Genomic DNA, 12997 nt, shown 5'->3' with positions numbered 1-12997 from the left:
CGAAAACTCAACCTCACGTTCCGGCGGTAAATCACTTATATCTTCCGGAAATACCTCCGCAAACTCACAAACTATTGGCAATTCTTCAATCGTCCTTTTCTCACGAATATCCAATGTTGCCAACAACATAAACAACTCAACACCATCTTGCACCAATTCATCAACTTGCTTAGCAGACACACACCAATCTTCCTTAGCACCAACCTCAGGAAAAATAACCTTCTTCTCGAAACAGTTGATATACACCCGATTAACTTCTAACCAATTCATACCCAAAATCACATCCAGTTGCTCTAAAGGAATACAAATTAAATCAATTCCAAAATCCCTACCAAAGATACTCAACGGACAATTCAGACATGCATAGGAAGTAGAAACAGAACCCATAGCAGGTGTATCAATAACCATACTTCTATGCATATCAGATAATATAAGATTCAGTATCTTAGCATAATCCAAAGAAATGAAAGAATGTGTTGCACCGGTATCAATAATGGCAGTTAAAGGTGTACCATTAATAAAGCACGTACCTTGGATTAGCCTATCATCGGTAGTGGGCTCCGCACTAGACAATGCAAACACCTTTCCCTTCGCTTGCTCCTTCTTCGGCTTATCGCATTTGGTACTAATCTGACCTTTCTCACCATAATTGAAACAAGTCACGCTCGAACCAACTCCACAATTGTTTGCTCTGTGACCACTCTTGCCACAATTGAAACACTTCACAGGATCCCTACTACAATCAATAGCACGATGACCTTCAACGCCACATTTGAAACACTTAAGTGGAGTAGAAGATCCTCCCTCACTTGGCTTCTTTCCAAAACCAGATTGTCTCCTCTTGTCATCATACGGCTTCCCACGATCTTGGTTTTTCCCCTTCAAACTCTTGTAGACAGAAGCACTCTCCCTATTATCCTTATCATAAATCTGACTCTTGTTAACCAACTCCGTAAAACGAGTAATCTATTGGTAACCAATGGCCTTCTTGATATCATGTCTCAAGCCATTCACAAACTTCAAGCATTTAGATCTCTCAGCATTAGCAGTATTGTAATGAGAACAATACTTGATAAGCTCCTGAAATCTAGCAGCATATTCCGCAACCGTACCATTTCCTTGCTTCAATTCAAGGAACTCCACCTCTTTCTTCCCACGACAATCTTCCGGAAAATAGTTCTCCAAGAAGACATCACGGAAAAGAGCCCAAGTAACCTCAATGTTGTCTTCTTCGAACCTCTGAAGAGTGTTATTCCACCAATCTTCAGCTTCCTTCTCAAGCATATGGGTACCAAACTACACCTTCTGAGCATCAATACAGTTCATGACTCTGAAGATCTTCTCAATTTCCTTCAGCCAAGCTTGAGCTTTATCAGGTGCATGCTCACCCTCAAAGACAAGCGGATTGTTCCGCTGGAATCTCCCCAAAGCACGGAACTCATCATCATCTCCATTTCGGTTACTAGCATTCGCTTGATGGATTTGACCCATGGATTCAGCCAACATCCTCAGCGCCTCAACAATTTCATCGTGATTCCTACCTGCAACCATCGTCCTGAACAACCCGAAGAACCAAACAAACAGTATCGATCGTGTCAGATACACAAATCAAATACTACGGGATGGAAAACCCTAATGACTATTGACCAACTGGTCGACCATGCTCTGATACCACTAATGTAACACCCCTTTTCTATCCCAAAATACTTAACATATAATCAGAGTAAATAAGCACGCATATAAACAAAAGGGCGTCACATCAACGTTTTCAAAAACTAAAAGCTTTCAAAAAACAACATCATTCATAATCAATATATAATACACCTGGTCATTTAAAATAACACATTTCCATTATCATGAATATTCAAGAATATGCGTTCGCAGCGGAAAATAATGAATACTCATGTATTTCATAAAATGATCCATGTCACATACCATGATCATCTCTCAACAATCACATCAAGATAAAATAAAACAAGTAATAACGTAATGCATATCCAAATAAGATATTAGTTCAATACATCTAATCTACCCAGTGTTACATGACCAGAGCATTGACTCACTACTTAGTCTCTAAACTGAAACACGAAAACTCTCCAGCTAAAGCTCGAGCGAGCTACCGTACACTTACTTTAGCAATACTACTCTTGAGTATATGCACGATGCCCATGTAAAGGCAACATTTAAACAGAAAGGGTGAGAATTCAAATCATTATGAAAAAGTATAATAAGGCACAATGATTAAATCAACAATTAAAGGAATCCATCACACTTCATATAACCATGTAAATAATATTAACCAACATTTATTTCACATGTTTCAAACATCCATCAAACTCAAGGAGTACAATATTAAAATCCAATACTATATTCCCAACTATACACATAACGACAATTATCACATAATCACATATTTTGCCAAGTTATGTATCCAAATATCACCAAATTCAATTACCATATCACAATCACAACACTGCATACACTCAATTATCACTTAACTCTAATGTGACTCAATGCAAGACATGTGACTCTATGCATGCGGTACCTCAATGTGAACCCAACGTTTCACCGCTTTCCGATTCAATATCTAGAATCCAAGCCACGCTTCCGATCCAGACAAGATCAAAGCCACTACGCCTATTTCCAATTAAGGATCAACGTCTATATGGACCCAACGTTCCACCGCTTTCCGATTCAATATCTAGAATCCAAGACACTACGTCTATTTCTAATTAAGGATCAACGTCTGCTACGCCTATTTCCATTCAAGGATCAACGTCTAATACCATATGAACCAACAGTTTCACCGCTTCCACCATGAAGCCGACCATGCCATGAATGAATGTACAAATACCAACACATATGCAATTAAGATCATCTCTACCATCTTAACATTCCACATATCATCATAATTCAACTCTATGAATTATCCACCAATGGTACATACACACATTCATAACAGTATATCATTCATAAATAGGCAATTAAGATCATCTCTACTATCTTAACATTCCACATATCACCATATATAAACTAATTATCAAGTATGCACAATTAGATTTCATTCCAAGATGATTACAACTTGTAAAATCTCAATTTTTCATTTTTCACAGCAAGTAACCGGTTAACGCTCAGTGGGTAACCAGTTACCATAAAACATAATTAATTTCATGCGAAGATTTTCAAGCAAGCAACCGGTTAACGCTCGGTGGGTAACCAGTTAACATAAAAACAGAATCACAGATTTTTAAGCAAGTAATTGGTTAACGCTCGGTGGCTAACCGGTTAACACAAAAACAAAATCAACAGATTTTTAAGCAAGTAACCGGTTAACGCTCGGTGGGTAACCGGTTAACACAAAAACAGAATGCAGAATTTTCTGTGTTTTTCATCGTTGGAGGACTTCCGGACCTCCGATTTCGATTCGGTAAAAAGTCAAACGTTCAGAAAATTATAACTCATATAATACTTTAAGTATATAACATTAACTTGCAGTTTTAACACAATCAAATCATCACAAATCGAGAATATTCATCAAGACCTAACCATTCCAAAACCATGAAAATTAGGGATTTCAACCTAAACATGTTTCTACCCATTGACCCAATCATACTAACCCATAATAATAAGGATTCCCCCCTTACCTCTTCAATTTTCTGGAAACCCTAGCTTCTCTCTTGTTCTTCCCCTCTTCTCCTTACTTTTCCTCTTCTCTTTCTCTATTGTTGTCAAATGATCAAATGAATCTTATTCTCCCTCTCCTCTTACTATTTATATTAGTATTCTATTTGGGCTTAAATCATGATCCATCTAATTTAATTACTAGGCCCAATAAAACCTAATATTTAAATGTCTCTATTTAATTCAAATAATTAAACTACTCAATATGCACACCAAGTTAATTAATTCAATTATTTAATTATATCTCATAACAACTAAATAATTAATTAATACAACAATTCAATTAATATAATAAATTATTATACTACCTAACAACCAATTAATTACTTAACACTCCAAATAATTAAATAAAATATAATAATAATAATAATATAAGAATTCATTACTAAAATTGGGTTGTTATAGAGCATCTTAATTCTATCAGATAAGATGCTGCTTCGACTCGATACAGAGAATCTCATTTTTTTTTGAGATGTTTCTTCATCAATATGAAGAGTCTCATTCCAATTTTTTTAGAGATTCTACTCTAGTATCCTCGAAGAGTCTTAGATTCAATTAAGACATCATTCCTTTGGTCTGGAATATCTTAATTCTATCAGATAAGATACTGCTTCGACTCGATACAGAGAATCTCATTTTTTGCTGTTTGAGATGCTGCTTCATCAATATGAAGAGTCTCATTCCAAATTTGTTTAGACATGCTGCTTTAGTATCCTCGAAGAGTCTTAGATTCAATTAATACATCATTCCTTTGGTCTGGAATATCCTAATTCTATCAGATAAGATGTTGCTTCGACTCGATACAGAGAACCTCATTTTTTTACTGTTTGAGATGCTGCTTCATCAATATGAAGAGTCTCATTCCAATTTCTTCTAAGATACTGCTCTAAGTATCTTCGAAGAGTCTTAGATTCAATTAAGGTATCATTCCACTATTCGGAATATCTTAATTCTATCATATAATATGTTGTTTCAATATGATACAGAGAATCTCATTTTGCTGTTTGGGATGCTGCTTCATCAATATGAAGAGTCTCATTCATTTTTAGAGATGCTACTCTCATATACTCGGAGAACCGTATATATGGTTGGGGTACCATTCCCTTACCAGGAACCTCCCAATTTTATCATATAAGGACAAAATTCGGGTCTTTTTAGTATTTAATTATCTCTCACCACGAATGTACGAAGACTGTTGTCTTTCTTACTTTCTAGTTCAAGGTAATTAAATAGGGGCAGCTGTCACACCCCGATTTTGGTCGGGTAGTAAAAAAGGAGGACTTCCATTAGGCATTCATAATCATAGGCTGCAATGCATAGAATCAAGACATAGGGGTCTTTATTTGGCCAAAATGTCATCAACCATAATCATATCAAGCCTTCTTTTGGTGGCTCCTCAAACCTTAAAGTTCTTCATATTTCATAGTTTGTTTTCAGTTACACAGGGTGATTGAGTTTTTCACTGGTTCATGGCCATTGATTCTAGTATAAGCTCTTGGTCCCATGAGATTTCACCTATTTTCCTTCATCTATGCACATTTCATTTGATCACTTCAAGCGTGTGGTTTGTTCATCTTATGTCCGTTGATTTATGTTAACTCGTTTCTAATTGATTCCTGATAAGGCATAAGGGTTTTGTATTATCCACATGCGGCCAATGGTATGGTCACGATCTTTCCATTATTTGTTCATGGATCTTTGGTTTAAGTCATAGTCGTGGTTCACACGTCCATTTGCAATAAATTTCATTTCAATAACCTAAGTCATATATGAAATATTATTCGAATTTATTGTCTCATAAACGAGTTTTAGATTTTGATTTTTGCGTGACGATTGTCTAAAGACCCATATGTGCATAGAATTCAATTTTTTTATATAATTGTTTGACCTTCGATCAACAAAATCGGTCCAAATTTGCAAATCTAATAGTTTACTTTGTTTCATGCTAAGCCGCACTTATTTCTCTTTTTTGGTTTAAGTTCTTTAAAACTAGATTACAATTGGAGAATGTTTACAATTTGATTAACTTAACCGAAAGAGGTTTGTGTACGTAAATAAAAACCGTGTACATAAAACGAATACGAGGAACGATACAATTTCTTATGGGATTTCTAATACATTACTATTCCAAAACTACCATTGTAAACGCAACCTTCATTACCAAATCTTGACCAAGATTACAATACCAACGTAAATCTATACCTAATGTTAGAATATTTTCACCTAATCGAAACACCCTAATTCAAACTCCCTTATGGAGCTGGTACAACAGACCATATTTCCCACTTGGAGTTGCTTTGCCATTGTGACCTGCAAAAAGATAAAAGCTTAAATCAAAACTTTTGTATAACATCACCACCATAAGCGCTTAAAGCTGAAAACAATTAAAATAACTTAATTAAGTGAATAATTTTCACAGGGGACCATAAAAGAGGATTGAGCGAAGGATGGAAATTCCATCACCAAGCAGTGGTAATACCACTCGTAAATCCCCCCACGAAATCAGGGATCCACAACGGTTTGATTCCAATACAGCAAACAACCAGCTCACAAAATCCAAGTAAGATCTAAATAAACTTCAACCCATATCAAGAGGAGAACTCTCCTATAAAAGGAGATGAGAAAGGGGATCTGGAATTTTTTTCTTTTGAACACCGTTATTCTGCCAAAAATCCCAAGAACCTTTTCATTAAAGCTCATAAGTTTTCAGGTCTAAATTAGAGTTTCACACTGAAACTCTAAAATAGACGAGCTCATAACTTGCACAACCATTAATACCATTCAAAAAATAGAAAAGAACAGCGAAGAGGAAGACGGAGAGAGATCAAGATTAGAAAGAGCCTTATCTCAGACATAGCGGAGAAGGCGTCGCTGACGATTGGACTCCGACCAAGTATAAATTTTTTTCCTTTCCTGTTTAAACTCTTTGCATCATCTTGTTCGCCTCGACGAGCTGACTAAAACCCCTTTCATAGTTGTACCTGCTATAAAAGGAAATTGGATTATGCAGGATTTTTCCAGGATGTCAGACCCGATGTCATGACATCCTGTACACAGAACATTCAGTATGAATGTCTGGTGTTTTGTGATTGCATAACTAATGGCAATCATTGGTTGATTGAAGATATGGCTAGCTGGCGCATTCAATTATGGATTTCAACCAGATTGACTTATTTTCCAAGGAGATCTATACAGCTGATATAAAAAGATTTGATTGGAAAATAGAGTTAGGGTTTTCAAGTTGTCCAAGTCCAGCAGATTGCTTCTATAAAAAGGGACTTAGAAAACCTGTTTGTACACACAACCAAGACTGAGCGAAATTTAGAGAGAGAGCTAGGGTTTGTGTCTGTAGGTCATTCAAGTCATCCATTGATGATTGAATTGGACTGATTTGTCTTCTTGATCAAAGTTGTGAAGCAAGATCAAGAGTGTGTCTTCTTGATTGAAACTGTGAAGTAAAATCAAGAGTTTGTAATTGAAAAGTATTTTCTTTTCAGAAGGGATTGTTGTTTAAGTCACGGGTGTGTGATTGTAAGGGAAGTGAGTGGGTTCTCATACCTATGAGTGCTTAGGTAGAAGTTGCACGGGTAGAGATTAGGTTAGAAAGACTGTAACTTGTTGAAGTGTACGGATAGTCTTTGAACTAATTCTATTATAGTGAATTTCCTTCCTGGCTTGGTAGCCCCCAGACGTAGGTGAGTTGCACCGAACTGGGTTAACAATTGCTTGTGTGATTTGCTTTACAATTCTGTTTGATTATCCATTGTGTATTAACAGATATTAGTGTTGTGACATTACCTTCGACATCTTATATCTGATACCAGAATTTCAATTGGTATCAGAGCAGGCATCCTGCTCTGGCTCTGGGTGAGAACTAGGGAGAATACTTTCTGGTACAATGGAGAGGGATGGAGGATCTGTTCATAGGCCACCAATTTTGGATGGTTCTAACTATGACTATTGGAAACCAAGAATGGTAGCCTTTTTAAAATCCCTTGATAACAAGGCTTGGAAAGTTGTCTTGACAGGCTGGGTGCATCCTGTAGTTACTAAAGAAGGAGAAGTCTCTGCTGAGAAAAAGCCTGAAGAACAATGGTCCAAGGATGAGGATGACCTAGCCCTTGGAAATTCTAAAGCTTTGAATGCCATCTTCAATGGAGTGGATAAGAATATTTTCAGGCTGATAAATAACTGTGAAGTAGCCAAAGAGGCTTGGGACATTCTCAAGACCACTCATGAAGGCACCTCTAGGGTAAAGATGTCTATACTTCAGCTGCTCACCTCCAAGTTTGACAACTTAAGGATGAAAGAAGATGAAAACATTCATGAATTTCACATGAGTATCCTTGGGATTGCTAATGCCTCTGGAGCCTTGGGGGAGAAGATGTCAGATGAAAAGTTAGTAAGAAAAATACTCAAATCACTCCCTAAGAGATTTGCAATGAAGGTGACTACCATAGAAGAGTCTCAATACATCTCCAACATGAGGGTAGATGAGCTAATTGGCTCCCTTCAAACCTTTGAGATGGGATTGATTGAGGGAACTGAAAAGAAAACCAAGAGCATTGCCTTTGTATCCAACACAGAAGAGGAAAATAGTCAAGATATGGATAAAGAGTGGGACAATGAAGTTGCAATGCTGGGGAGACAGTTTAACAGATTGTTACAGAAAATGGATGTCAGATCCAAGGCAAATGTCAAAAACATCTCATCTGACATCAGCAATGGAAGAAGAGTAAGGTCAGAAGAAAAGCCCAAAGAAGGAAAAGAAGTAAAGTGCTATGAATGTGATGGGTATGGACACATTAGAACAGAATGTGGTACCTACCTCAAGAAGCAGAAGATGAGTCTTGCTGCCACCTGGTCAGATGAGAGTGATACAGAGGAGGCTGCAAATCTTGTGACTGCTTTGACAGGAAAATGGGGATCTGATGAAGACTCTAGTGATGGTGAAGTAACCTTTGAGGAATTGGCCTCTACCTACAGAGAGTTGTGTCAGAAAAGTGTAGAGCTGAACAAGCAGTCTTTAAACAGAAGAAAGACACAACTCAACTTGAGAATGAGAAGGTAGAATACTTGGAAACCATCTCCAAATTGAAAACAGAAGTTGTGGCTCTAAAGGTCAAACTAGATGAAGATCAACAAGTTGAGAGCCAGAAGATAGTTCAACTGGAGAAAGAAAAAGCAGAACATGTGGAAACCATCTTCAAGCTAAAAACTGAAGTTGTGCTCTTAAACTCAAAACTAGAAGAGACAACCAAGTATGTAAGGATGTTGAACAATGGATCTGACTCCTTAGACAAGATTCTTCAAACTGGACAAATCACAGGAGTCAAATCTGGAATAGGGTACCATAAAACCAATGCTGAAAGTAGTTACACTGGCTGCAAATCTCAAGCTAAACCTAAATGCAGCAATAGTAAGAGCAGTTCCAAGATGTCACATCATATGTCACACCATCAGAAGAAAGAACAACAGAAAGACAAACACCAAAGATGGAGATGTCATTATTGTGGGAAATTTGGACACTCAAGTCCCTTCTGCTATAAGCTGTATGGTTACCCTACCCCCTTTCATCAACATCATCAGAAGAGAAAACAGCAGGATGGCAAACACCAAAGATAGAGATGTCAATTCTGTGGGAAAGTTGGACACTCTAGGTCTTCCTGTTATAAGCTGTATGGTCATCCTAGCCATGTTCATCAACAGACTCACTATCAACCCAGACCCAAACATCACAGGCCCATCAACAAGAAGCAATGGGTTCCTAAGACTAATGTTACAAGTCTAATGGCTCACAAATAAGAGTGGTACTTTGATAGTGGATGCTCTAGACACATGACTGGGAACTCAGACTTGATAACTGATCTTCACCCTCATGACTTAAGCTATGTAACCTTTGGTGATGGAGCTAAAGGTGAAATAAAGGGGATAGGCAAGATTGAGTGTACTGGAGCTCCTAAACTTGACAATATTCTATTGGTCAAGGGCTTGACTTCAAATCTGATAAGCATCAGTCAGCTAGGGGATCAAGGCCTGAATATCATCTTCACCAAAACTGAATGTTTGATTGTTAACAAAAACAGTAAAGTGATTATGAAAGGAATCAGGACCAAAAACAACTGCTACATGTGGAGCTCTCAAATGGATGACCCCTCTAAGATAAGCACATCTGCGAGATGTCAGACAAGGATGTTACACCAAAACCTAAGATCTAACCTCAAAGAAGAGAAGGTCATGATGGCCCAAACATCTGAACATATAACTGGTGGTATGAAGTCTGAAGATAGTAAGAGCTTTGCTGGAACAGAGACACAAGGGACTATTGAGATAGATAAGATATCAGTTGAAAGCAACAATGCCCAACCAGGGTGGATGAAAATACTGATAATTGTCTACAATGTCACACTCGATGTTATGACATTGTATTATGACAACCTGTATGGTACACCTATGTCCAAAGATCATATTCAGCACAGCTGGACCAAGTACATTATTTTCTTTCATCACTCATGTAGAAAATATGTGGAAAACAAACCCATAGTTCTACATCATGAAATTCAACTAACCAACCGGACTGCAAAGGATTTGTATGATTTCCAACTGAAAGATGAAAAGGGAAAATTAGGGGCTTGGCTTCTTGAGAAAATATGGCAATTAATGTGGAGTAGAAAAGGCAAGAAAAATATTGTCTGCCCAATGAAAAGAAAAAGCCACATTAATAATGAATCATCCCCTAGTATTGGAAATAGCATGTATTTCATTAGCACGCCCTGCCTGAATACAATTTTTTCTATCTTCATCATTCTTCTCAGAGAACCTCTGCTAGGGAAAAAAAACTCTTCTCAGAAGTTCAACAACATGTCTCAATATCCATCAACATCAAGCTCAAAACCCTTCCATACAAGAACCTCCTCCATGGAATTCTTAGATGAAGATTTGATGGACGTGACTCCTCTGCGTATGATACCAGGTGACGTCCAAGGTTCCTCTTCCATGGCCGGAGCTAAGCAAGGTAACACTCCAGAAAAATCTCTTGATAAAGAGGACATGCACTCTACTGGTCGAATAATAAGAAACCTAGTTACTAGGATACTGAATGAAGAGCATGTAGTCAAGGATATCTTTACCCCTTTGTCCAGAAGGGACCCCTCTCCTGAGGTGGAAACCCAAACTGAGAAAGATGATGACTCATCTAAAACAGAAAAGGAAGTAGTTATTGAGGGACTATGTTCTCTTGGAAAAAACTCTTCCAGTATGTCCCCTAATACTGCTCAGTACATTGAGGAAGAAAAGTCTGAGGAAGAAGATGACACGCTGGTCAATCTTGTGAAAACAAGTGTAGCTAATAGACTGAGAAAAAGGAAGAGTATGGTTGAGATAAGGAAAGGTAGAAAAGAAAAAAGGGTTGCTGGAATAGGTCCCTCCAAATCATGGAGTAAAGTAGAGGTCAGGAAGAAGAAAGAGAGTGAGAGTTCTGAATCTAATGAGAATGTCGAAGACGATGTCCCAGACATCTCCTCTGACAAAAGAAAGGCTGTAAAAAAGTCTTCCAACAAAGTAGCTGCTGAGTATCCAGACAGATGGAGGTTTGTTACTCAAAGAAGGGTATAGGTTGAAAGAGAATTGGGGAAAGAGACTGTTGAAGTGAAGGAAGTAATGGAATTAATCAAGGCAGTTGGGCTTATGAAAACTGTGACTGCTCTGCCTCAATGCTATGAAGGGCTAGTCAAAGAATTCATTGTAAACATTCCTGAGGAGAGTTATGGAAAAAGCAGCAGGGAGGTTTGCAAAGTGGTTGTCAGGGGTAAGTATGTGAAACTTTCACCAACCATCATCAACAAGTTCCTAGGGAGAGGAACTGGTGGAGGGGTAGATCTAGAGACCATAGATAATGAGATTTGTAGGATGATCACAGTTGGGCAAGTTAAAGAATGGCCTAGTAGGAAACACCTATCTGCAAGTAAACTAACTGTCAAGTATGCCATCTTGCACAAGATTGGCTCAGCAAATTGGGTACCCACTAATCACATATCTACCATCTCCATTGCTCTTGGGAGGATCATTCATGCCATTGGAACTCAGATAAACTATGATTTTGGAAAGTTTGTGTTTGATCAAACCATCAGACATGCCTCCACCAATGCTGTAAAGTTGCCCATTGCATTCCCTTCCATCATTTGTGGCATCATCCTGAGTCAACACCCAAGAATCCTAAGTGCTAGTGATATTCCAAGCAGGAGGAAGACCCCTCTATTAATTCACTATAAGCTTTTTCAAGGTAGTCATGTCAATGATGTTGTCATGACATCTGCCAAAAGGGAACTTGCATCTAAAGGGAACCTAATTGACCAGCTAAGAGAAACCTGCAGGGAATTGGAGAATGGTATAAATGTGGCCAAAGCAAGAAAAAAAGCTCTGGAAACTCTCATTTATAGCCTGGAAAAGGAGGAGATAGAAAAAACTGGTAAGGACTATAATGCAAAAGCACAGTCCTGTAACAACTCTGAAAGCTCTGATGGCTCTGAAGATGAAGAAGAAGGCGAAGATGATACTTCATCCTCTGATTGATGGTTCCTCCTCTAGTTTGTTAAAGAATGAAGATTGTGGAAGTTGGTGTTGAGTGGAAGGTTGATGTTTTTTTGTATTTTGTGGCAGTCCGTTTGATGCCTGTTATGTAATATTTAGGGCTCTTAAAGAGTTCCTTGAATTTGTTCATTATCTCAGCTTTCTACTGTGTATAATGATGGTGTGTACTTCCTGAATATTCTGTTCTAACATGCTTAATGTTATAACATCAGTCTTAACTTTCTCTGCTAGGCTAATAGACATTTATTTTGTCTGATTGGTCACCTTTGGTCAATTTTGACTAAAAAGGGGGAGAAGTGCTTGATATGGAAGTTGGATGTGGCTGAACAGAAGTACATCTATTATTGAAAGAAGTGCACAGGTGCTACTACAATATGTTTACAGATGTCAAACAGGATGTCTGATATGGTGCACAGGTGCTGATGTTAAAGCAGATGTCAGTATGACATTCTGGCTGGTACAGGTGCTGAAGTTACAGTAGCTGTTATTTGGTGAATGCACAGATTTAGGGGGAGAAGAAGTACCCTTGTGCATTGTGCATTTGTGTGTCTTACTAGTTACATCCATAACTAGTAATTTTGTTTTTGTTGCACAGATTTAGGGGGAGGAGAAGTACCCTTGTGCATATGTGTATTACTAGTAGCCATAGCTAGTAATTGTTTTGCTTCTGCTGCTGATTAAACTATTGTTAAGTTGTTTAACTGCTGATAGTTTGCCTTGTGAACAA

At 37.9% G+C, this 12997-nt stretch overlaps 1 protein-coding gene across 1 annotated transcript; it reads left to right on the top strand.

The window, feature by feature from the left end:
* Nucleotides 1-10677: 10677 nt before the first annotated feature.
* On the top strand, nt 10678-12252 carry LOC127102755 (uncharacterized). The gene is made up of 3 exons (XM_051040093.1): nt 10678-10696; nt 11405-11660; nt 11811-12252. The coding sequence occupies exons 1-3, from the start codon at nt 10678-10680 to the stop codon at nt 12250-12252; spliced, it is 717 nt and encodes a 238-aa protein (XP_050896050.1).
* The last annotated feature ends 745 nt before the right edge of the window (nt 12253-12997 follow it).

Source organism: Lathyrus oleraceus, chromosome 7 (assembly GCF_024323335.1).
Source record: "Lathyrus oleraceus cultivar Zhongwan6 chromosome 7, CAAS_Psat_ZW6_1.0, whole genome shotgun sequence".
Lineage (NCBI taxonomy): Eukaryota > Viridiplantae > Streptophyta > Magnoliopsida > Fabales > Fabaceae > Lathyrus > Lathyrus oleraceus.
Note: the sequence above shows the minus strand (reverse complement) of the source record. Positions and strands in the feature narration are given on the sequence as shown.